This window comes from Lontra canadensis, unplaced genomic scaffold, assembly GCF_010015895.1.
Source record: "Lontra canadensis isolate GAN:19392208 unplaced genomic scaffold, GSC_riverotter_1.0 scaffold26, whole genome shotgun sequence".
Classification (NCBI taxonomy): domain Eukaryota; kingdom Metazoa; phylum Chordata; class Mammalia; order Carnivora; family Mustelidae; genus Lontra; species Lontra canadensis.
Window position 1 is genome coordinate 365841 of NW_022631020.1, and position 26797 is coordinate 392637.

The window sequence follows — 26797 nt, forward strand, 5'->3', positions numbered from 1 at the left end:
AAGAATTTTTTAAATACTTAAAAGCTTTATTAAAAAACTCGTGAAGTTCCAGAGATATTACCAAGGGGTTTTTGGATAATTATTAAAAAAAAAAAAAAATCACTAACAGAAAAATTTCACTTCCCACTTAAAAAAAAAAAAAAGTGCACACGCATACAGGAGGTTAACCGATGATTACTAGGCTCAGTCACAGGGTGACAGAAAAAAAAAAAAAAAGGCCAGCCCATAAAAGGACGGTGCACAAACTCTCAACACGCCAAAGTAATCTACTTCAGTTGGGCAAATACTGACTGCTACTGCCAGGAGGCCCCAGCAAGTCCCTGGGAGGTAAGCACCCCATGTTTTATTCTTCTAACAAAGTCTCTTGTAAAACTTTAGAAGCCTAATTAAGGTATAAGGTAAAGGAACAGAACTTATTCAACAGCAACTATAAATATTTGTAACAAGAACTGTATCATTAACATAGTTTAGACTCTGATGACTGGCAGTTCTAATTAGCTCATGTTGAGGTAGGTGAAAACAATGGATCATGCCAGAAATCTATGCCAAAAAGTAGGGTTTACTTTGTACTTCTGTGTGAACTCACTATTGCAAAAAAGAGCATCCAGTATAAATCAGTAAATAATGCCAATATTTCAGGATACTTTGGAACGAAGGGAAAGGAACAAAGTTATTTTAAAACGGAGTATTCCTACACTTAAATGCATGGATATACAAATTATTCAGCACAATTTAAAAGGGTCATTACAGTCTACTATTTGACTACGTGTCTATGTAACATAAAGGTCTTTTCTGTACTGCCATTACTTCTATACTTTCTCGTATTTCTCCAGATAGAATCCTAGTACTAGAATTCCTCGGGCAAAGGGTATAAATGTTTTTAAAGCTTTATATATAAGTTGATGTTTTTTGGTTTACTAAAACATTTTAGCAATTAGCCCTCCCACTGATGATACTCTGGGCTTCACTGCTTCTCAGCCAATCTGAGTATTTTAATTGTCAATATAAACTGTTAATTTGATAAGTGAAAAATGAATGTTTCTTCCTTTATATTTATGTAATGATCACTAAAGTTAAACATATCTGTTTTTTCTAGAATTTCCATATGCCTAAAAAAATGTCACAAAACAATGAAGTACATAATACATACAGTGACTTGCACTGCAATATTTATGTCGAGGTTGGAAATGGAAGTAATAGAAATTCTTGGTAAGACACAAGCTGTGAGCTGACTTCCTCTGAAGGAAGGTGTGTCCGGGGGTTCTGGGGCTACCGCTCCAAGTACAGTACAGTGCAACGGTTCAGAGTCAGGCTTGAACCCCGGCTCGATTATTTCTAAGCTGTGTGGCCTTGGGCAGTCTCTGACTTGAGCTGCTTCATTTGTAAAACGGGGAGTAATAATACAGCCAAATCCCTGTCGTGTTGGCCGTCACGTAGTAAGTGCTAGAAATTCTCCCCTCCCTCTACCCATTAAACTACCAAAAGAAGAGTCCAGTAGGTAAAGTTTCCTTGCCCTATCATCTTGTGAGAATTACTTTTCTTAAACTTATTTGCAGACCCTTGCCGAATATTTTACACAAAGACTGAGTCTATGGAGGGCAAACATCTCATGGGCTTACCGTCTGGGCTCTGCATCTGCTAATACTTCAGGGCATGCTTTCTCTCTGGGACACGACACTGTGAAAGTCTGTTCCGCACAAAGCCTCCTCACCCCTGGCTCACCAGCTACCATGTTGGGGGTTGGGGGTAGCAGTGGTAGTAATGCCTCTCATAAATTACTTTCAACTGGCTTCGAAGAGCTTGTTGGTAAGATGGCCAGTCATTTACTGGAATAAATACTACCTCGGATAACTCTATGGCTTCCCTTCGCTTCAGTGATCCACGGGCATTTCCTAGACGTCTCCTGTAGGACGGCTGGGAAACACTCCACGGGATAAGAGAAGGCCAGCACCCTTAGAAAGTGTGCATTTAAAAGAAAGAGCTTGCCGTCCTGCAGAGCAGTTTACAAATGCTACTTCTCCCCTGCCATGGGTGACGGCCTGCTGCAGTGTCCAAGGCCACAGAGTATGGAGTGTGCTGAGGGGCCGGAAGCCCCTCCAGCCTGTAGAATTCCTCAGCTTTCCAAGAACTCTGTAAAGCGCAGGGCTTCAATGTCAGATGAGATAATGCAAGTGAAAACCATTTGAAAATGGTAGAGTTAACAAAGATCCTTGTGGTGTTTTGAAAGTTCAAACGGAAAAATAAAAATATTTTGTTAAATGTCCACAAATACAGGCACCTGGGTGGCTCAGTTCGTTAAGCATCTGCCTTCGGCTCAGGTCATGATCCTGGGGTCCTGGGATGGAGCCGAGCCCTATGTTGTCAAACCCTGTGTTGTTGGGCTCCGGGCTCAGCGGGGAGCCTGCTCCTCCCTCTGGCTTGGTGCTCTCTTACAGTCTTTCTTGGTCTCTCTCTTCCTCAAATAAATAAAATCTTAAAAAAAAAAAAAAGTCTACAAATACCTAAAAAGCAGTATAGAAATAAATCAGTAGCATAAAAGCTATCCTAGGGGGCGCCTGGGTGGCTCAGTCAGTTAAGAATCTGCCTTCGGCTCAGGTCATCATCCTGGGGTCCTGGGATGGGGCTGCATCAGGCTCTCCGCTCAGAGGGGACGTCTGCTTCTTCCTCTGCCCTTCCCCCTGGCTCGCGCTTGCACTCTCTCTTTAAATAAATAATTCAAACATTTTTTAAAAAGATTAAAAAATTAAAGCTATTCTACGTATTCAACATCTTCTCTCAGTCCAAATTGTGTCATGGAAATATTACTAAAAGCAGCAAAATCTAAATTCACTTGTAAAATCTCTATTTGCCTTAAAAATGTCACAAGTAAATTAATGAATGCCTCCGTTTAAATCAACATATTTCCCTCCCCGCCGGCCCTCCTTCCACCTCCCCAGCTCTCTTCTCTCTAGTTCGAACAGGGTGAGTTGGTACGTGTTAAAGTCTCCCTATCGTTTCTGTTTTCTACCAGTAACATCAGATCATGTTGGAAACAGGAGCTAGGGATAAAACACAGGGCACTGGTTGTGATTTCTGGAGCCAGACTGCCAGCGCTTGAATCCCGACACTTAACAGCTGCGGCTTTAGGCACATCGTGTAAGTGCTCTGGGCGTCAGTTTACCGCTGGATACGCGTTTGTGAAAGTTCTGTGATGATTCAGGGAGTGAATATAGGTAGAGTGCCCTGAACGGTGTCTGGAAGACAGTCTGTGCTTAATGAGATCGGCTACTATTACTAATCAAGAACTCTGATAAAGAACCTCTGACCAAGGGTCAAGGAAGCTGGGACTCTGCTGTCCCTTAAGGGGTAGCTATGGTGCCTCAGTCATGGGTCAGCTGGAGAGATACAAGTTAACACAGTTTCCACTCACGGGACTTCACCAGTAGTAGGAAACAGAAAAAGAAACTCAACAGTACTGACGCTAGTACCGAGCACAGTGCTCTCACCACTCCACGCTGTCTTAGGGGTGGTGGCAAAAGCAGGAGAGGAAAAAATCAGGGAAGCTTCCAGAACAGCGGAGTCTGAACGAAGTCTTGAAGGAAAGTAGGAGCTGAGGACCTAGCACAGAGAAGGAAGAGTGCCAGAAAGGCACAGAGCTGTGGAAGCACACAGGGCATCAAAAATCTGCAAATAATTCAGGAAGACTAGAGCCAGGGCATCAGAGGGAGAAAATGCCAGGGAGCCAGCCGAAGAGGGAGGCACAGGCCAGTCAAAAGGAGATCATGGGTCCTGATGGAGAGCTCTCCCTGGGTTCAACAGGCCGCACTTGAAAGGCACCGTGAAAGCGGAAGGTGCAGCTCCAGGGGGCAGCAGTGTGGCCTGAAGGCTGGCAGGAGTAGCGTGGGGTGGCAGTATAGGCAGATGGACAGACAGGCACACGGTGCAGAGGAGATGTCAAGTGCAGGAGAGTCAGGAGGCTGAAGGCACAGGATCCACTGATGGGAGGTGGCAGGTGAGGGAGGGCATAGAGTTCCGGACATCTCTGCAACTCCTAACTTAGTGGCCAGACCGACGGAGGACCCTGAGCAAATGACCTAATATGTGGAATTCTGCTTATCCACGAAATAAGGATATTTAATGTTTCTGACTAATTTCCATGAGAAAAGAGACAAACAACAGAACCTCAAACTCCCTTGAACTTTAAGGAGAAAAGGCACATATGACTTCTAGAAACATTCTGAACTCAGAGGATGAAGGTTCTAGAGACTCAGATCTTCGCTATACAATCTTTTTGTATCACCCACCCATCCTGCTTAGAGGTCAAGTGAAGCCACACAGAAGCACAGTATTTGTCTTCCTCACACTGAAATGAGTATCACAGTGGGATTCTTCTTTCTTACAGTTTCCAAACATTACGTCCTGTAACCCTAGTCCTTTGTATGACCCCCTCTTCTGTCTTCCCTTTTGAGAACTTTCACACCATCCTAGTCAGTACTAAAGTTGCCGAAAGCCACACAAAGAAAATCAGTGAAAGGTGAAAGAAAAAAGCTGGGATGAGTGAAACCCCAAACAGGCCGGTGGGTGTCGAATCCAGTAATTCAAACGTCAGGCCCCTTTCCCATCGACGCCAACAGACATGATTCCAGCCGGTGAAGCGGTCTTCTTCAGTGCCCATCGGGTCTGACACTGGAGACGCACAAAAAAGCCAACTACAGACTGGCGAACACTGTTGCTATTTCCTGTCTTCAAGAAGCTCTCTGAGCCCTGTCCTGTACATGACCCTGTGCAGACCTCCTGAGACGTGGTCAGAACCAGCCTAGGCTGTGGGGTCAGCAGCAGGGTCACACTTCCACAAGCCAGAACAAGCGAGCTCCCCAGGAGGCAGGCCAGGGAGGTCCCCTCATACAGACTGACCACAGACAACTCGACTGTGAACACAGACACTCAGGATGGGTGAGGCTTTATCCTGAGAAAGGGCCAGTGGCTGCTGGTGCATCACCTTCTGCGAAAATGTTCCCTAGAGCCTACCGAAAACAGATCTTGCCCATAGTCACAGCTATCAAAATAGGACTCAAAGTGGGCTGGAAAAAAAGCATCACCTTATAGCATAGAAAGATTTATTTCACTAAGCTAACTGGGGCGCGGACCGACTATAAGAGGAGTTGAGCAGCAGCTCATTGGAACACACCATCTGACCTTGCCAGTGAAGGGACAAGAGGCTGGTTGCAGCTTGTCTGTGCCTTGGGTTTCTGCCCCACGAGCGGGAATTAATGTTCCCCACCTGCCTACCTGACAGGCAGATGGCCCACACAACCGCTCAGGTGATGGCTGTTTAGTCAAAATAAGAAAGTGGGAAAAAAAATCACTGGTTGACTGCGAGGCCACGATGTGTGTGACAAGGGACCAAACTCAGATGTCCCCGTTTGCTCAGTCAAGAGCAAGGAGGCTTTTGCAAGTAACTGACAAGCGCTCATCAAACTAGGTAACCAGAGGAAGAAGCAAAGATTCCTTTCTTCTGTGTAGTCTGCGAACTGTTTAACAGCAAACTGTTAAACAGCTCGGCCTGCGACCCTGGTCCATCTGTGCTTGTCTAGTTGCTCGGAGGACCGAATCCTTGCTGTTCCATGGAACCCGAGCTTGCGCCTGTATTCTCCTTTCTCAAAGATTTCATTTCTCCCTGCTCCCAAAACCTTCCCTCAACCTTACCTCTCCTCAACAAAATAGCCCAAGGATGGTGTATCCAGAGAAATCAGAAATCAGATCAATCAACACTCATCATTTAACAATATACAAATAAAATTCCTATCTATGGGTCCACATCCTTGAGCCTTTCCTGGTCCTTTTGAAAGCACGGGCCGGGAACCTCCTCTCAGGTGCAGGCCACGGTGGGCACGGAGTCCCATCATCTCGATGTGTCGACATGGTCTCGAGCAGATGCGGCCTTACAGGGAGGTCAGTCACCTCCTGTTGCTTATCATTTCACATGACCTGAACCATTCAATTCATGGCTAAGGTCTGAATTTAAACAAAAATTACTAAAGCATCAGCTCTTTTTCATTTAAGACTGTTGATGGGTCATTAAGTGAATACATTATTAGGGGTAAAGGTGACATTTCGGGAATCTTAAAGCAAAAACTAAAAGCTGGTACTCTAGTTCACAGTAAATCTCTGGAAACTGTGGTTTGATTCTGTTCCTGCCACAAATAAAAGCTAAGAAAATAATTATCCAGGCAAGTTGGTACCAGGATAAATATTTCGAGAGGACCAATTACATTAGAGCTCAGACAATTTTCTTAAATACTAGTAGATGAATTTTGTGGGGGAGCTTGTTATTTTCTTCCTTTCTGTAGCTAGAGAGATCTTGTCAGTTCATGTCAACATGTCCGGTTATGCAAAAATGAGATGATAATGTCTTTAAAAAACATTAGCTACTCTAGCAGCAGTGAAATCAACTCTAGACACACAGAGACCCACTTCCGAAAACAAGTACAAATCCAGGGGAGGCTATGTTGCTGCAGGAGAGCTGGCTGTTTTACATATGCGAGAGCAGCAGCAGAGCCATCAAAACTGCGTGACAGAGACAGAAGTGGGACAGACCCCGCTGCTTCACCATGAGCACCGCCCGAGAACTGACACAGATGGCTCCCGGGGGGGCCGCGGTGACATCCCTTTCAGGAGGGAAGGGGGTTCCTCACTGGGAACCTGATCACAGCCCCAGACTTCACCCGGCCCAATTACCAGCTGTGCCCTCAGGGCAAAGGTTTCAGTCCCATTCACACCCGAGTGTGGGGCATTAAGGACCATTTAGCGGCCACACATACCTTTCCACTAGAGAGCGTTATGACGAAATTATAATTATTACAGATAAAAGTATTCTAAGGAAAAAGATTCACAACAAACACTCCTTTGTGCTTTTCTCTAGGCAGTAAACTGACGAGACATAGTACTTCCAAGTACGTCGCAGTGTATCTACACCAGTAACGTGCAAGAAGCTGTGGTCTAATGACAATGACAATAAAAATGTAAGGCACTTCAGGGACACCTGGCTGGCTCAGGCAGTGAAGCATGTGACTCTTGATTTCCGGGTCATGAGTTTAGGCTCCACGTCGGGCGTAGAGTTTACTTAAAAAAGATGAACTTTTTTTTTTTTTTTAAATAAAGTACTTGAAATGTATTCCAAAAGTAAATAGATAAAGGAAGAAAAGGAGGAAGGGAAGGTGGAAGGAAGTTAGTTATACCTGAAAAAAAAATGATTAAAAGAGCAATTTGCAGTCCAAAGGTTGATAAGGAGTACTATAATCCGAAAAGCATAACCAGAAGCCAGGCGTGTGTGAGGAGGAGCCCTCTGAAGAACCGTGAGACGATGCCTCATCAGACGACAGCGGATTCCCAACATCACACAGTCATCCTTCAATTTCAGGCCGTCCCAAACGGAAAGATAGAGTCTCAGTATTTCCAGGACCTAGCACGTGAAAACACTAAAAACAATTTCTGCTGAATAAAAGAATGGAAAGTCAAGGTTCAGGAATGTAATCTTGAAACATCAAATATTTAAGGAAGGTATAAAATAATATCTCCAAGGGAAGATATTGTTTTAGATATTATTTAGATATTTAGATAATAAGAAACGGGGACGGATTCATATATGAATGGGATAACAATGGTCAAGTACATGAAAGGGTTTTTCTCTCAATTTAGAAGAGGTAAGACTGACTAAAACTACGGCACTGATAGCACAGGATAGGTAAAATTAAGGACTAAGGAAATAGGCTAGTGTGGCTGACTGGCAACATCAACTTTCAACACCCCAATGACCAGACGTCAGGACAGCTTTCATTTGCCTTTATCAAAGATCATTTCTGAGCCATCCCATTTACATGTCCACATCCTGCAGGTGTCTTTTCTCTGACTGATGCAGGACCCTCAGAAGTCCTCTCCTCGGGGCTCAATGCTGTCCCGGAAGTGGGAACTCCACTGTCTTTAGGAAGAAGCATTCCGCTGCTCCAGCGTGGCTGGGCCACGCTGTTCCCGGGCTCTTTGCCGGTAAGGATGGTTCTTAAAGCTTAGACCACTTTAAAACCTCAAACTCTCAGTACTTCAAGGGCAGTATGAGCTGCCCCTGCCAAGGACTGGACAGAGTAGGAGACCTGAAACCAGACCATCAGGGAGAAGCCTCCAGACTGACCTTTTAACCTCTATGACACTCAGTTTCCTCACGTGGCAAGTAGGTAGGTGACAGCAGTACTTAGCTTTAGTACTTAGCCTCACAGGGTGGCTGTGAGTTTTCTTCCAGATAGGACTTAAAGGTAGGCACTTAATAAACATGAACGCCTCAATCTGGGTAAAGAGCACTGAAGAACTACTTTTGAAATGTGTAGAAGATAGGTTTTTGCAAGATGAACTTAACTGAAGAATATTTTTCTCAGATAAATTTATTAACCAGTTTCCTCATTTCATAGTCAATTCATGTTCAGTATGAAAAATTTTGAAGTGTATGGATAAAACTCAAAAATGACTTGTACAAAATTATGCTTCGGCATACATATCCGCGCAAAGCGTGCGGACGTATAATCATTTTTCCTTCCCCCCAAAGTGGCATGTTGCATAATCTGTTTTCCTTATTTAAGATTATTCCCTGTCAAGAAATAGGCTTCCACACTACCATTTCCACGGACCGCAGAGAATTCCCCTGTATGGCTAATACCGGGAGATACGTAACCAATACCCTGATGAGGGACATTTGGTTTGTTTGCAAATTTTCACCTTCATAATTAACACTGTGACAAATTTTTTTTTTATATTATCCATTACCTTTATTACCAGTATGATTATTACAAGTTGATGCCAACCTATGATAAATCATAGGATGAATCCTGTGGTTTTTTTTGTTTTTTAAATTTTATTTTTTATTAACATATATTTTTATCCCCAGGGGTACAGGTCTGTGAATCGCCAGGTTCAATGACAAATTTTTTTTTTTAAGATTTTATTTATTTATTTGACAGACAGAGATCACAAGTAGGCAGAGAGGCAGGCAGAGAGGGGGGTGGGGAAGCAGGTTCCCTGCTGAGCAGAGAGCCCGATGTGGGGCTCGATCCCAGGACCCCGGGATCACGACCTGAGCAAAAGGCAGAGGCTTTAACCCACTGAGCCACCCAGGTGTCCCCATGTGCCAAATATTCTTAAACACCAAACATTCTGCAACCCCTGCCATGTCCGGCTCTCCTGGAAGGCGTACTGCATTCAGGAAGGAGCTGGATGCACGTTTACAACAGGACAAACAATGGCACATTCTCTCTGAGTCCTACATTTATGTAACTTTCTCTGATCTCTACAACAATATTTACTTATATGGAAAATTTCTACCCCAGTATGTATTTTAAAAGCATTTCCCAAATCTGTGGAGAAACACTCCTCAAAATAAAATAAACTTGCTGAGATTTTCAGGAAAAAAAAATTTTTTTCCACAGAAAAGTACAAAAATAAAACTTCTTGCTACCTGTTCCTAAGTTATAACCCCTGTCCGGGATTTTCACCTCTCCCTGTCTAGTCTCAGTTCTTGAAAAGTTACTTCTCACATGGAGCCTTTCTCAACTAAGAGGATAAAGGTTTTCCTACTTTCATCCCACAACCGCAATTCCCATGATTTCAAGAATCGCTCTGGTTTGGTTTTTCTTCCTGCACAAAGAGAAAGTCAATATTTGTTGTTTTGCTTTCAATCTTATTAATTTCTGTGATTATCTTTATCATTTTCTTCTACTTTCCTTGGGTAAACAATTCTCTTCTAGCTTCCTGAACTGTATTTTTATCTATTTTCGATCTTTAAAAAAAATAAATGCTTTCACAAGCATATAGAGTTGTTGAGTCACTATGCTGGGCACTTGAAACTTGTAGCGTGTGCTAACTATCCTCAAATAAAAATGTGCCAAGACAATAAACACATTCAAGGCTCTGCTTCTGAGATTAATACTTCAGCTGCACCCCATCGTTTGGCATAGAGTGTTTTTTTTTTTTCAAGATTTTATTTATTTATTTGAGAGAGAGAGAGAGATCGCAAGTAGGCAGAGAGAGAGGAGGAAGCAGGCTCCCTGCTGAGCAGAGAGCCCGATTCGGGGCTCAATCCCAGGACCCTGAGATCATGACCTGAGCTGAAGGCAGAGGCTTAACCCACTGAGCCACCCAGGCGCCCCAAAGCATAGAGTATTTTTGTCATTTGGTTCTAAATACCTCAAAATTCCCACTGTGGATTTCTTAAATGAGTCTTTCAGAAGCATATTTTTTTAGATTCCAAATGTATCCTTTATCTATTTATTGTTGATTTCTAAGTTAGTTGCCCTGTAGGCACTGGCATGTTGGCTGATAGGTTAACAATTTTCTGAAAGTTCTGGGGCCCTCTAATGACCTCGCACACAGTCAAGTTGGCAAAAATGATCATGTCCCTTCAGCACAAATTCTGCAAAGTCACACTGGGTAATCTTCTAAGTCTCTAATCTCTTTTTTATCCGGCTTATTCTAATAAAGATGTGCTAAAATCTCCCATTATGGCTGTGGATTTGCCAATTTTTCCTTTAAATATGCATAATTCAAGATTTTTATGTTCTTTGATTGCTACTCTGGCTTTCCACTGGTTGGGATTTGATTGCTATGGGTTCTCCCATGCCTTTATTTTCAACCTTTTTCAGTCACTTTTTGAGCTATGTCTTCTAAGCCCTATGCAGCTGGACTTTTTTTTTTTTTTTAACAAATCCAAACTGATAGTCTTCTTTAATAGGTGAGTTCAATCCATTTAAATTTCTTTCTCATAATCTTCTTTCCTATCTTTTCTTGTTTAACAGAAAGTACCACTTCCATTTTTGTTCCCTTTTGCTTTAGGTCATATTTCCACATGTTAACAACTACTCTATCAACACTGGAAGCAGTGTACACCTAGAATATTACAACATCACCCCGTGATGACCCCCACTGTCTGTTGGGTTCACCGTTTAAGACTGTTAGAACTAAGTTAGCAGTCAGAGGAGTAGTCGGTGCTTTGAGATGGCTAGGGATAGAGTCTTTTCCTTTTAATGTAAACTATCATCACTAGATACATTGAAATCTTCCCTTAATTTTGGTGACTTTCAGATGAGATCTGTAGGCAGAGATGGTCCTATTGGAGTATCATTTTTCTTCTAAAAATAACTTCGCAGAAGTTACTGGTCTGGTCTTCCTAAGTTTTATCAAAGCTCAGCTCCACATAAGGCATTTCATTGTAGTTTTCCACTTTTCAACATAGGACCTGAAATTTCTTTCATCTTAACATTATTTATCCCAAGAAAAGAAATGGAAATAATCCAAAGAGTCATCAGGGGAGTAGCTTAGCAAATCATGCATGAACACCCTGGGATGCTGTAGAAGTGTCCAGTGTCTACGAGGTCCACATGTGACAAACCCAGATGACCCCGATCCATGAGCAGGTTCAGAGGACAGAGCAGAGCATAGGACACTACACGTGTGATGCTTGTTGGCACATGGGGTGCAGGAATGTACACTGCACCTATCGGTGGAGTATCTGGGGAATGATCTAGTTCAGAATTAATCTTAACCTTCCCCCCACCAAACACCTTAAGTTTTTTTTTCTTTTTTGTCGTTTTTGCCGTGGTTGTCGTGGTTACCATCTTCTTCTTTTTTAAAAAGAAAACCTAACTTTCAGTTCCTAACAAGGCCTTAGCTTGTTTCTCATACTTTTTAGGTTAACACAAATCAGATCACTGTGGTAAATTCGTATTTCACTAAATAAATGTGTGACTGATTTCATTTCCTGGCAGTGATACGCATTTGGCCAAAAAAAAAAAAAAAAAAAGTCCAACTGAAATGCAATTTAAAAGAAAAGCTTTACTCCTGTCTGAAATGTGGGGTGCTGCACACGATTTTGTTCTTACCCAGACAATGATTCAGGAAAAAAAGGGGGAAATTTCTGCCTAAAAAATGATGGCATCCCTTCCTGTCACAAAAATACATTTGCTCTACTTAGATGGTTTTGTTTCTTTTGCCAGGGCTTTGCCAAAATCACCAAATTGTGAGCAAAAACATAAATCTGATTCTTTGTTCTTGTTACTATCAATGTAAACATATTACACATCGCAGATTTTTCTTCTTTTTTGGAAGGGTACTTCTTAATAATCCTCCCCATCTACTTCTCCTCTGGTAGCTACCAGTTTGTTCTCTGTATTTATGGTTCTGTTCCTGATTTTTGTGTTTCTCTTGCTTCTCATACTCCACATACAAGAGAAAGCATATGGTATTTCTCTTTCTCCAACTTCCTTCACTTAGCATAATGCCCTCTAGATCCATCCATGTTATTGTGAATGGCAAGATCTCCTTCTCTTTTATGGCTAATATTCCTCTGTGTGTGGGGGGGGGCATCTACTCACCTAAAGTACACTTGGGTTGCTTCCATATCTTGGCTGTTGTAAATAATGCTAAAACAAACACAGGGGTACTCCTATCTTTCCGAATTCACGTTGTCATCTTCTCTGGGTAGATACCCATTAGTGGAATTACTGGATCATATGGTAATTCTATTTTTAACTTTTTGAGGAACTGCCGTACTATTTTCCACAGCGGCCGCACCAGTCTGGATTTCCACCAACAGTGCACAAGGGCTCCCTTTCCTCTGCATCCTCATATCAACACTTGTTATTTCTTGTCCTTCTGACACCAGCCCTTCCGACCGGTGCGAGCTGACACCTCATCGTGGTTTTGATTTGCATTTCCCTGATGATTAGTGAGGCTGAGCATCTCTTCATGTGTCTGTTGGCCATTTGTATGTCTTCTTTGGAAAAAATGTTTTGTTTTTTTTTTCAGGTCCTCTGCTCATTTTTAATCAGATTATTTTTGTTTTGAGTCATGTAAGTTCCTTATATATTTTGGATACTAATTCCTTATTGGATATGTCAGGTGCAAATATCTCCTCCCATTCACTAGGGAGCTCTTCTGCGGCTTTGTGGATGGTTTCCTTTACTGTGCATCACATCATAGATTCTTAAAAATTATACAAATCTTTAAAACTTAGATCTATAAAAGGCAGTTAATATTGCTTTTAGTTGAATACGCTTCTAATTGAAAGTACTCTCCTTGGTTCTTCCTAGAGACCGTGAACACCACTGATGGATACAAAAATGGACAATTTCACGACAGCCTCCGCAGCTCCTCAGGGCAATGACTGTGACCTCTACGCACACCACCGCACCGCCGGGATACTCATGCCACTGCATTACGGCTCTGTCTTTGTCATCGGGCTGGTGGGAAACATGCTAGCCTTGGTTGTCATCATTCAAAATAGGAAAAAAATCAACTCTACCACCCTGTATTCAACAAATTTGGTGATTTCTGATATACTTTTTACCACTGCTCTGCCTACACGGATAGCCTACTACGCACTGGGCTTTGACTGGAAGGTCGGCGAGGCCTTGTGCAGGATAACCGCCCTGGTGTTTTACATCAACACCTACGCAGGTGTGAACTTCATGACATGCTTGAGCGTGGACCGGTTCTTTGCCGTAGTGCATCCTCTGAGGTACAACAAGATGAAGAGAATTGAGCATGCGAAATGCGTCTGCATATGTGTCTGGATTCTAGTATTTGCTCAAACGCTCCCACTACTCATAAAACCTATGTCAAAGCAGGAGGAGGAAAGGACTACGTGCATGGAATATCCAAACTTTGAAGAAACACGGTCTCTTCCCTGGATTCTGCTCGGCGCGTGTTTCATAGGGTATGTGCTTCCTCTCCTGATCATTCTCTTCTGCTACTCTCAAATCTGTTGCAAACTCTTTAAAACTGCCAAACAGAACCCACTAACCGAGAAATCCGGCGTCAACAAAAAGGCTCTCAACACAATTATCTTAATAATTGTTGTGTTCGTTCTCTGTTTCACACCTTACCACGTTGCGATTATTCAACACATGATTAAGAAGCTTCGTGTCCCTGATCTCCTGGAATGCAGCCAAAGACATTCGTTCCAGATCTCGCTGCACTTTACCGTATGTCTGATGAACTTCAATTGCTGCATGGACCCTTTTATATACTTCTTTGCGTGTAAAGGGTATAAGAGGAAGGTCATGAAGATGCTGAAGCGCCAGGTCAGTGTATCAATTTCCAGCGCCGTGAGGTCGGCCCCGGAAGAGAACTCGCGAGAGATGGCAGAAACGCAAACAATGATACATTCCAAGTCTTTGAACGGAAAGTAAACAGGAATTAAATATTGGGTTTACAGCAAAGTAGACCGCATGACAAACTTTGCCGGACTTTTCTTACAAAGCAAAATGACTGTTCAACTTCCAATTGGATGCCTGTAAATTCCTTTCATTGGGCGCGAGCTCCCACCTCCAACTTGGAAGAAAACGGGTATATATTATTTTTTGCACTCAAGAAAATAACATGACGCAAAGTTCTAGTCTGTAAATGAAATACTATACCAAAAGGGAGGCTATTTTAATAAATCTCAGTGTAAAAAGTTTTATAAAAAACTTTAAAAAATTTTTATAAAAAATTAAAAATTACAGCACCAGTATTTCCTGCCTATAATTTGGCAAAAGAAAAGGCTGTAAGATTGTACATTGCCCGTGTAAAAATGTCGATATGGTAACATGTTATTTTTCTTTTTGGTAACATATTTCTTTAATCCCTACCTCTTTCAATCTTATCTTTATCTTCTCCATACCATCAAGCGTTTTGTTTTACTCTGTTCTGAGTCATAATATTTTGTATCAAGGAAGTCTTTTGGAATAAACAGCAGGATGCTACAAAATTAAGAGTATGTCTTTCAGTGTCTACTTACAGGGAGACTAGAATTAGCAATAGCTAGATTTGGATGATAACGTTATAAGCAATGATGGCGAAAGAGGCAATGAAAACACAGAGCTCTTGTCCAAGCAGCCGGCAGAATAGTGCAGGACCCATCAGCCCGGCATATGAAAAGGACTTTCCGTGGGTGTACCCACTGGGAGGGGGGGTCCACTTGCTGAATTCTGCTTGGGAATAAAAAAAAAAAAAAAATTTGCAAATAGGCTTGGCTTTTCTTGGGTGTCTAGGGGATTTCTTTTTTATTCATAGGTTGGTAGTACCCTGATCTGCATTTCAGTGGTCTGGGTTACCAGAAAGAGCAAAGAGGGTAAGCGGCAGGAGGCATGGTTGCTGCTTGGCTAAATAAGATAGTGGGAAAAATGTAAAATTATAAACTTAAAGAGTTCCCAAGATTTCCTGCAACATTATAACTTTGCTCACATAAGTACCTTAGCATGAATAGTACGATCTTTGCAAGTACAGTCACACTGTCAGCTCAAATTTGTTTTACTAAATCCCCAAACTACCTCAATACAGTATCTACGTTAGCAATAATACCAATTTTTATAATGGAACAGAAAGAGATGAAGCACTATATCATGAGGCATACTTTAAATTATTAGGCTTTATAACCTGGAAATCTTTTCTTTCGAATTCCTACCCTACTCATTTCCAACTAGTACCCTGCAAGAAAATTAATCTTTATGGTTGAGTCAGCACCATTTACTGAGTATTTTCAGGTTTGTCTTATGTGAATTTCACAAAGAGCTACCTGACCTTGAAGCCAATGACCAAAAAAAAGGCACCGATCTCTGTAACAGATCTTTGCTGAGAAAGGTGAGACCACCTGGATGGAAGTCAGGATCTTAGGGCCTTTCCATTCACTCCACACACACACCCTCCACGTGAAGGAGAAGAAAGGGCAAAAGACTACATGTCATGGCGGGTGCCACTTACAGAGTCATTTGAATTAGATCCCAAAAGAAAAACTGTGATGAAAGCTACTGAAGGAAAATCAGAAACAGAGGCCACGGTAATGTCAGAGCATGTCTATGGTGCCTGAGCTTGCCGACGACACTGGAGCACAGACCAGCTTATGTATGAGCCAACGGGTCTGCTGCACAGCAGGTGAGAAAGTCCTCTCTGTGCTAAGGAACTTAAGATCATTCAAACAAGAGACTATCTATGTCACTTGGCAAAGGAATAACACATTCTTTTATCTGTTTAGTTTCCTGCCTCCTCCCTCCACTGTACCACAATCTACATAATTTGCCCCAATCGGTAGTCATATTGCCAAAAAGGTAAACGTCAATCCTATCTCCAAAGAATCCAGAAAGAAGGAAGGAAAGAAAAGAAAGTCAGTCTGTACTCCCATCAAACTCAGCTGTTCACTCTCCTTCAAAAGGCCCTTACTACCTATTTCATTCATGAAACCATGGTTTACACGTGGCCTTCATGCCCACTTACAGTGTCTTGGACTATTAGTTGGCTTTACGTTTATCTCTCTCACCGAACAGGTAAACCTGGAGCACAGGGACAGCGTCATATAATCTTTGTATCCCGTTACGGATCAGAGGAGTGGCCTTATATACAACACCCTGTTTGAAAATCACAACCCGCTGAGTATTTTCCATATGAACAAGGTGACACATTATTAACAATTTTAAATAATAATCATGAGCTAGAAAAACTTATCTAGGAAAGCTGACGGTTATATAACAGCGAATTACATCTACCTCTCGATAATTGTATGTTTTTCTAAAAAGGATATTTGGTTAATTTAAGAAAAACCTCAAAGCTATTTAGTCTGAATCAGTATAAATGCACCAACTCTTCAATGATGGTACAGAACAGCCCAGAGATACAGAACAGTAAATGTCCGATGTCAGAAATGATATTAGTACATGTGACGAACTGAATTTACGCAACAGTCCATACCTTAGGTAATGTCTTCCTCTTTCGTCCTGTGAAACAGGACGAGCACACAGCATCGCCCATGTTTTGTCAAGACACCGGAGTTCCAGGGCGCCTGGGTTGCTCAGTGGGTTAAAGCCTCTGCCTTCAGCTCAGGTCATGATCTCAGGGTCCTGGGATCGAGACCCGCATGGGGCTCAGTGAGGATCCTGCTTCCTCCTCTCTCTCTGCCTGCCTCTCTGCCTACTTGTGATCTCTAATAAAAAAATAAAATCTTAAAAAAAAAAAAAAAAAAAAAAAGACACCAGAGTTCCAAAGAGAGCCCTGGTAAATCAGAGGCAACATCAGGAATGTAAACCTCACTCTGTCCTGGCCGTAAAGCAGACAGAACTGTATCACACAGGCCCTGAAAAGGTATTAGAAGGTTTAGCCTGGTCCATTATACGCCGGCAGACCATCTAATCCTTGAACAGGACCAAAAGCCAGCAGCAGGCAGACTATAAACTTGGCCGGGCTGTGTGTTCCACGAAGACACTGTTGTCATCTGCTCTGTGCGCAGCAGCTGGTACAGAGCCCGGCACACAAGACGTTCTCAAGTATCCAGCTAATACCTGTTCTGGACTATAACTAACAAAATTCCAAAAGCCCTGGTGAAATATTTCTCAGTGGAAAGAGACACCTTAAACGCTTCATTACCTAAACTAAAGCATATATGTTAGAGCACGTGTGCAATTGAAGACAGCAACCCTCTGGGATCCTGCAATTCAGGTGCATTAAAACAGAGCTAGTTACCCAACAAGTCAGTTTAAATCTAGATACAGAGTTCTGCTTCAAAATAACTTGATATTTCAAGAGGCAAGGGCAGTGACTCCTACCAATCAGTAAAAAAATACCGGGCAATTTTAAAAGGGGAAGCACTGATCTTAAATTAGCCCTCAAAATAGTCTATTTTGGTATCTCCTTAGCCCATTGTAATTTGCTATTCTTTGCAAAGCTAAAAACATGTTCTTATTGACTACTCAGGTCAGAATGAAAAATGAAAAGCTGATCGCTGACAACACGGCCTCTTCTTCTGAATCCAGGACAGACTACAGGCACTCATGAGAACTACTGCCAAGGCAGGTGTGTTTTACACCAAACTCCGAGAAACAATGATCACTTAAAAGATAATCCTTGAATTTCTTTTAAAATCAAAGGTCAATTAGCTCAGAAGGACATTCACTGACTGCTTCCTACACGCTGTTCCCAAGCACTTGGCGGGCATTACTTTGCTTACTCCTCCTTGCCTTAAGAGACGGGGACAATCATTATGTCAGTTTTGCTGATGAGGGACCTCGAGTAGCGGGTCACATGCAAAGGTAGAAGTGGGCATGAAATCCACACCCTTGGACCCCAGTGCCTGCAAACTGACCCGGAGTGCAAGGATGTCTTTCCCCCAGTCCCTCAACTACTGTCAGACACGTCCTTCCAGGGGCGCCTGGGTGGCTCAGTGGGTTAAGCCGCTGCCTTCGGCTCGGGTCATGATCTCGGGATCGAGTCCCGCATCGGGCTCTCAGCTCAGCAGGGAGCCTGCTTCCCTCTCCCTGTCTCTCTGCCTGCCTCTCTGCCTACTTGTGATCTCTGTCTGTCAAATAAATAAAAAAAAAAATCTTAAAAAAAAAAAAAAAAGAAAGAAAGAAACATCCTTCCAGATGTTATACTGGAAGCCCGCAGAGTAACAACAATGACAATGACACAAATACTTGCTAACAGTAACATGGCATGATGCCTGGAGCAATATACACACCCACACACATAGACACAACCTCTCTATAGAGGCTGCGTGTGTATAAAATCTCATTCAAGCCTCATAATACTTCTGTGAGGCTCAACCTACTACTGTCCCTGTTTCACAGACAAGGAAATGATATCCCAGACAAACTGAGTAAACTGCCCAAGGTCACACAGCTCTAAGTGGGGGAGCCATGCCCTAAATACTGGCAGTCCAATTCCAGGGTCTGCACACTAATCTTAATCACTATCCTACTTGTCTTAAACAAGTAGAATTATGGTCCAGGTCCTCAACTGTTTACCAATCCCCTCCAATCCCTTAGGGGCATATATCACTGCTTCTGGCCAATGGGTTGGAGCCAAAAGTCACATGTCCCTTGTGGGCTGAAGTGTTAGCAGTGAGAGATACTCCATCCCCCTCTTGTCTCCTGTCACAGTGACCAGAGATGTTCTAGATGGTGGGAACCTTTGTTAGCCTGGATCCTTGAATGAGTAAGTGGAGAACTCCCAACCTCTCACCCCAACGACTCATGCTGGTCAAGTAGCACAAACATGAAACACAACTGTGTACTTAGCCACTGAGATTTCAGGGTTAAATTGTGGCTACAACATAGGCCAGCCTTCTGACTAATGCAGTATTCAATCTACTTAGAAGGAAACAGACCAGTAAACAGAACCTAAGAAAAGAAAAATGCACACACTATCCAGTTCTCCTGGCAAACAAATATAATCTTCCTTAATCCCACTTGCACGGTGTCATTTCATACTCCAGGACGGAGAACAGTTCCCCATGATCTACCACACAAAGTCCAAGTTCCTCTCCCACACTTTCAAGCCCCTGCAACCTAATTTCCCTCTACTGCCCAGCATGTACCTTTCAAGTTGGTCTCGATGGTTTTGTTTCTGCACCACGAATATAACGAATATTTGGTTCCCAATAATTGGATTATTCTGCTTCCCCATTTGCTCTTTACCTCACATCCTAATCATACCTCCTCCTTAAAGTCTTCTTCGGCTACTCACAGCCACCCATCTTCCTTTCCTCAACTTATCTGAATCTTATATACTCAATGCCACATAGTTTTAACTTGAGATGTGTATTAGAATTAAAGAAAAGAGGAAACACACTGGCCTGGGAGCCTGTGGCCCTGATCTGGTCCGCCTGCTAATCAGCTCCGCCACCTCTGCCCAGTCCTTCAGCCCTTCTAGATTTGTTCTCTTGTCAACGAAACACGAGCATGAAATAACGTGCAAACTCTCTGCCAACATCACACAGCCCATGGTCGATTATTTCACGTGCATTCGCTCTTACATCCCTCATCCGAAACACAACCTCCTCTTCTTTCTATTCTGAGTAACTCCAAGCACAGCACCTTGCACATCAGTAACGCTCGTAAGATATATCCCAACCACGGGGCATCAAATACTAGCTGTGGTTACTGTAGGATTTGCACTATTAAAGCGCAATGGGGAAGGGGTTTTATCATTGCTGGTCCTAACTTGTTAGGCAGCAACAGATAATCTGTGCTTTGCACTGGAATATTAATCATGAAAAATATACTAAATTGGAACCTGGAATGACAATGAAATCAAGTCAAGATTTCTTAAAAACAAAATAGAAACAGCTTTCTGCTGTGACTAGAAGGAGGGCCCCAGCTTTTCCTCTTCCTTCCGCATACAACGAAGAAACACACGGTAGATATAGTCATTTAATGTCTCCCTGATAATGCATGCCCAGGCCGCTCTGCCTTACGGAAATCTCCGTCATTGTGCAGCCGTTAGAAGGAAGGGACCTACGGGAGGGGAGCGCACATGGGAAAATACACGACCTTATTTTTCAATAGTTTATCTTCCTCAAAAGTTTTAAAGAACTTTTCTCTCTTTATTTGCATACCTACTATGTGGCTTCTCACTCCCAACAATGTTTTTTAGATGTCTTGCCTACTCAACTGAACAGCAAGCCACTCTCATGGCTCATGACTCTTCGGTCCCACACGGTACCTACCACAAGTGATCCAAACCAAGAATTCAAATAGCGTTTGACTGGCTTTTATCAGTGTTCTCAGAGTGTGAGAACATTTATTTCTGATTTCTATACTTGTAAGAATGACTTTTCCCATGCAGGTTTTGAGAAGAAAAGTGTGTGTCAGAATGAAACTACAAGGAGGCTACAAAAAGCTTTAATAGTGCTCTAAAAATGGTAACATCGCCATGTGTTCTTCCTGCCAGAGGGTGGCAGCTCTACAAGTTTCCCCTCATGTCCTTCAGCGAAACATGGGCTTTTCATTTTAATATATACAGTGAAAATATATGGGGTTGTTGCTCATATACTGCCTGCAGTTAGGTTTAAAAAATAAATGCCAAGGGGCGCCTGGGTGGCTCAGTGGGTTAAAGCCTCTGCCTTCGGCTCAGGTCGTGGTCCCAGGAGCCCCGCATCGGGCTCTCTGCTCAGCAGAGAGCCTGCATCCTCCTCTCTCTCTCTGCCTGCATCTCCGCCTATGTGATCTCTCTCTCTGTCAAATAAATAAATAAAATCTTTTGAAAATAAAGTAAATAAATGCCAACTGGATTATGCACTGGTTTACCACATACATACTGCAGTTCAAGAGAGTAATGAAAGGACCACAAGCGCCATCCTGTGTAGCGCTGACTCTGCCCTATCAAGGGATCAAGAGCAAGGAAAGGTCATGAATTTGAGTGTTGGTAGCTTTACCTGAAGAATAGCCATTAAGAAGAAGGCATCACCAAAACGGACCCATAGACACAACACTCCCACAACAGGAAATCAAAGCGTGACAGTTTTTAGTCCCATGACCTGCTAAGTGCTCAACCTGGGACATGGCCTGAGTGTGCCTGTCCCCACACACTCGGGTGTCTGGAGAGATCAAGAGGGAAACCAGTCAATCGGAGGCAGGGGCAGGGTTGAAAGATGCTGTAGGTCTTGGCCATGCAGGACTGAGGAAGCAAAGAGAAAAGTGGTGGATGGAAAGTAAAAAAAAGTATCCCATTAGGGATCCAGTTGTCAAATTATTTGAGTTTGTGTGTCAGGTAAAATGCTGATAAGGTGATGAGTACATGGTAGTCACTGTAGTAGTCTCCCTGCGTTTGAGTTATGTTTGAATTATTTCTGTAACACATTTTAAAAATGGTTAAGTGTAGTCTCCAACACATTCCCATACTTCTGTTACATGAGGGGTGGAAGCAGAAGTTCAGGTGCAGACTCACAGAGGACTGAGAAACAACAGTGGCTATCACATGGCTCCAAGTCCGCCTCTCATTAGTTAGCTACACGACGCAGATCACACGAGAGCACAGGAATGAGACGTGTGGCCACAGCCATATTTCAAGATCACATGGGAGAAAAAGTCTCAACGGACCTTCAAGAAGTCCTAGTAAAAGACGGCTTTTGGTGACAAAGTCACCAGCAAAGAACAGGTTATACAGAAATCCGCATGGAAAGATCGTCAGGGTTTCATAAACACGCGCACATGCACACACATGATGCTCCACTGACCTCCCAACACAAAGAGCTACTTCCTTTTCCTTTCACAGCACGTTCCCGTCCGAACGTAAGTACTTCAGGTCAGGTATACCGCTCCGTATAAACACATGTGACGTCCAATGGCAAAAAGTCAAATTCTCTGGATTACCCGTCCCGCGAGCAAAGATTCCCTTACGGATACCAGAGTAGCTCTCAAGCTATCTGGGGCAGAAAAAGACTCAGTACACAGAACTAAGTACTTCCAAAACAGCCGAAAAGGCTGGAAGGGCAGATTCGGGCTATGCCCCCAGGAGCAACACAGAACTGGTCTCCCTGCAAGACTGCTTGCTCTGCCATATTCAGGACACTGGGAAATCGGGAAGTCCTCACACCATTTCACTATAATCTGGGAATCAGGAAGTTATGTGAACTATCACCTCCAGAAGCCTGTTGGGTCTGTAGAACTAGACCACAAAACTGGTATTTCGTATGTGACTACTGCCTTGGCTCACAATGAACTCAGCACCATGCAAGCTCTTCCGACCGGAGGAGCCTACATCCTATCCGGAACGCTGGATGGGATGGTGCTTAAGAAATAAAGTATTCAGCTTTCCACCCTCTGCTCTATGTAGAGGCACACTGCGAGGACCATGGGAAAGATAGTGAGCAAGCCAATCTAAGCGTATCCATCATGCCACAGAAAACGCCAAAATACTCTACCAAAAGGGAGGAAGGAGCATTTAATTTAAAAAAGAAGAAACAAGAGGGGCACCTGATTGGCTCAGTTGATTAAGCATCAGACTCTTGATTTTTGGCTCAGGCCATAATCTCAGGGTCATGATCTCAGGGTCCTGAGATTGAGCCCCGTAGCAGATTCCACACTCAGGGGGAATCTGCTTGAGATTCTCTCCCTCTTACTCTGCCCTTCCTCCCACTCATGCATGCCCACACGTGCATGCTCTCTCTTTCTCTAAAATAAAACATCTTGGGGTCCCTGGGTGACTCAGTCAGTTAAGCGTCTGCCTTCGGCTCAGGTCATGATCTCAGAGTCCTGGGATTGAGCCCCATGTCAGGCTCCCTGCTTAGGAGGGAGCCTGCTTCTCCCTCTCCACCCACCCACCCCCCTTGTGCACACTCTCTCAAACATAAATAAATGACATCTTAAAAAATAAAATGAACTTTTAAAAAATCTTTAATTTTACCGTATTATTAAAACAAGGTCCATCTTCTATAAAGTAACAGGCTTATACTCTTTAAAATGTCAAGCTCAGGGGCGCCTGAGTGGCTGAGTTGGTTAAGCATCTGCCTTCGGCTCAGGTCATGATCCCAGGGCTTGGGATCGAGTCCCACATTGGGTTCCCTGCTCAGCAGGGAGTCTGCTTCTTTCTCTGCCCCTCACCCCACTTCTGCTTTCTTACTCTCTCTCTCAAATAAAACAAAATAATAATAAAATCTTTTAAAAAAATGTCAAGTACATAAAAGACAAGGACAAAATGAGAACTATTCCAGATTAAAGAGTTAAGGTACATAACAACCAAATGCATGATATAATAATGGATTGGACCACAGACCAGACTTTTTTCCCCTTTTTGCTATAAAATAGGACATTATTGGGACAATTGCCAAATATGTATAAACTAATATGTTCTGATGTATTTAGGGGTAAAGGGGCATTATACCTACACTTGCTCTCAAATGATTCGGAAAAAATACTGTACATAGATAGAGAGAAAACAACAAGGCAAATGTGAAAAATGTTAATAATTAGGGCACTTGGGTTTAGAGTCTATGGACGTTTCTTTGTCCTCTTCCTATAACTTTTCTATAAGCCTGAATTACTTCACAAAAAATTCTTAATGTCTAAAACATAGTGGAAGCATTTGGGAGCTCTGAAGAGGAAAAGCACCGTTTTTTTCCATTAAGTTAAAATAAAAATGAACAGCCAAATAACTAGAGTGGCATATGGTTGGTGCTTTTTCAGATACTGCTTCACGGGGCACTTTCCTTCTTACAGCCTGTGCTTATTTTGTACTTCTCATTTTAGCAGCAAAATTTGAATACAATCGAAAAGTCGTCTTTAGACACTAACATCTACTTTTATAAACATCTGCAACACGGCCGTTGAAAATGTAAATAGAGGGGTACCCGGGTGGCTCAGTGGGTTAAAGCCTCTGCCTTTGGCTCAGGTCACGATCCCAGAATCCTGGGATCGAGCCCCGCACTGGGCTCTCTGCTCGGCAGGGAGCCTGCTTCCCTTCCTCTCTCTCTGTCTGCCTCTCTGCCTACTTGTGATCTCTGTCAGATAAATAAATAAAATCTTTAAAAAAAATTCAGAGAGTTAAAAAAAAAAAAGAAAATGTAAATAGGAAGCCCCAGTTTGGTGAGTTTATACACTCAAATTACTTTTTGTACAATAAACAGAGGACCATTCACTACATTTTTTGCCTTAAAAAAAAAAAAGCAGCATTAAGTCTGTGTTACACAGAAGGAATTATCTGAGCTAGACTCAGACAGGCATGAATGTCAATCTAGGCTCTGACGGTTAAATACGCAGACATGACCCGAATGACTCGATCAGTTCTAAGATCCTCCGCTTTCACGGACGGAGTAAGGCTGACCGCTGTGGATATTCATCTAAACCAGGAACATACCTAAAACAGGGCTCTTTGGTACAAAACAGTTACTCAGTATGTGTTTACAAAGATTCCTTAGCAGAAAGAGTAAATTCTGCTATGGAAAAAATCTCCAAATAGAATGTGTAACACTAATAATACATTTCACAATGTTACTCTGTATTTTTTCTCCATGTTGTTGCTAATATTAACAAACATATCCTTGATGTAGTAATTTATTTACACAACAAATATTTATTAAGGGCTTACTATGAAGGAAGCCCTGTTCCAGGCACCAGAACGGGAGTTGAAAATAATAGAGACCAAGCTGTTCTCACCAACCTGAGGTTCTATGAGCCAACAACAAACGTTAAGGAAACAAACAGTATCAGTTTAGGGGAGGGATAACTTTGTTATTCTGACTTCATTGCATCCTTAAGTGGTTTTCTGCCACTCAAATAGTCTAGCAACTGCTTTAGCAAACTCCCTCTCCGCTAGGTAAGCCGGAGTTGGTTCTATTGCTTCAGCGAACAGGCATGCCTGTGTTCTTATTACTGAGAAAGCCTTTATCCCTCTGCCTCAGGTAACAAAAGCACGTTATATACTTCAGAACTCAACACAGATCATACCCCAAAAAATCCAACCCTAAGATAGGCATGAGATTATTTCTTGTGTGCTATATATTTTGCTATGGTTACCAAGACGTGGTTAGCATTTCGAACTTTATTTCTTAGAATAATGCAATGATCTGAATCTCAAATCTTTCATAAGGTGCAACTTTCCAATGATAAACAAGAACAGGAAGTGAATCTTGAATATACCAGACTTCTAGTTCCCTTCACTATTATCTACACTGCTGTCATCTCAGCCTCACTTAACATCATTAAACTTTCCACTGTCCTATCTTGAGTTAAAATTATTAATAGTTTTATTTCTGCTCAAATAAAACATATATCCCATTAAACTGGAAATTTCGACACATACTCAAATGTTTTAAGTTCTAAGAGGAAACCACTAAAATAAAGGAATTGAGTAGCACAGCAACTTATAAAAGCAGAAATGAAAACAGATGCTAAACTTCTTTGAAACAAATTTTTACTAATAGCCTCGACCAAAGCTATTTCAGTCCACTACTAGAAACATTGCACCTACCCAAAAGATCTCAACAAACTTCACAGGCCAACAGCAACTCAAGGGCGTGGGCTCCTTTCAAGGTGCTACTTAACAACCCAGCACGATGCACATTACAGGATCTCAAAACAGAGGTGATCAGTACTGTAAAAGCTCGGTTTAGGTTAGTGGCCCTCCATCGGGGGCAATTTTGCCCCCTCCCCCCATGTGCCACCAGGCAACAGCTGCTGTGACTGGGGGTGGGGTCACCACTGTCATCTTGTGGGTGGAGATCAGGGATGTTGCCGAACACCTTGCAGTGCACAGCAGAGCACCCCCTCCCCCTCCCGCAGCAAAGAAGTGTGCCGCCAAAAGTGCTGACCAAGACTGAGGAAAGTGGGTTAGGTTAACTATACCAGTGTCCTCATGTTCAAACAGATAATCACTAATTACAAAGGTTTCCATAACCCTCGGATGATAGTCTACAGACCCTTTCAAACAGGACCCATTCAATCCCTCCCCTGGAAAGATGCTCTGCCCACTGAAACGGCCAGTGTGATCCCTGCAGTGTGAAAAGCCGAGTCTCCTCTCACACTAACCCGCAGTCCCCAAGGTAAGAAACTCTGTATCCCATTTTATTTGATTCCAAACACACTGAGCTTCAAACATGACTAATGTCTTGATTACGGTGAGTAGCGTTTTCATTTCCTAATCGCTCCTGGGACAGTATCAAACACATAAGTGAGGAAAGAGAAGCCACTTCCTCTTCGCACTTATCTTCTAACATCAAGATTTTTCTTTCATCACGTTACCGAAAATGGTGCTCAAGGTTTCTGAGCCTGTGTCCTCCATGGAGAGGACAGTTCCCACTGTACAGGATTATTCTGAGGATTAAGGTAAGATCAAGGTGGCATGCCGTGCCTGGGATGTGAACAGTGTGTGCTCACTGACTCCTAGCAGATGGTGTCGCACACATGGCCTTACACGCCCAAACACTGGACTGATGGGAAGACTGAGACCTTGGCTGGGAAAAGAGCTATTCTGAGAAAGTAAGAATGAATGAATTATACATTTCTCTCTAGGAAAGATGTTGGAAATGATTTTATAA

General features: G+C 42.7%; 2 protein-coding genes across 4 annotated transcripts in view; one reads left to right on the top strand and one right to left on the bottom strand.

Moving 5' to 3' along the window:
- Window positions 1–26797, bottom strand: part of UBAC2 (UBA domain containing 2) — a 169407-nt gene that overhangs the window by 72272 nt on the left and 70338 nt on the right. The window lies entirely within an intron of this gene.
- On the top strand, window positions 221–14771 carry GPR183 (G protein-coupled receptor 183). Its single transcript, XM_032864080.1, has 2 exons — window positions 221–327; window positions 13107–14771. The coding sequence occupies exon 2, from the start codon at window positions 13125–13127 to the stop codon at window positions 14205–14207; it is 1083 nt and encodes a 360-aa protein (XP_032719971.1). The 5' UTR covers window positions 221–327; window positions 13107–13124; the 3' UTR covers window positions 14208–14771.

Excerpts from the sequence above, each read along its gene's own strand:
- GPR183 (XM_032864080.1), top strand. The coding sequence starts at position 13,125 with ATGGATACAAAAATGGACAATTTCACGACAGCCTCCGCAGCTCCTCAG.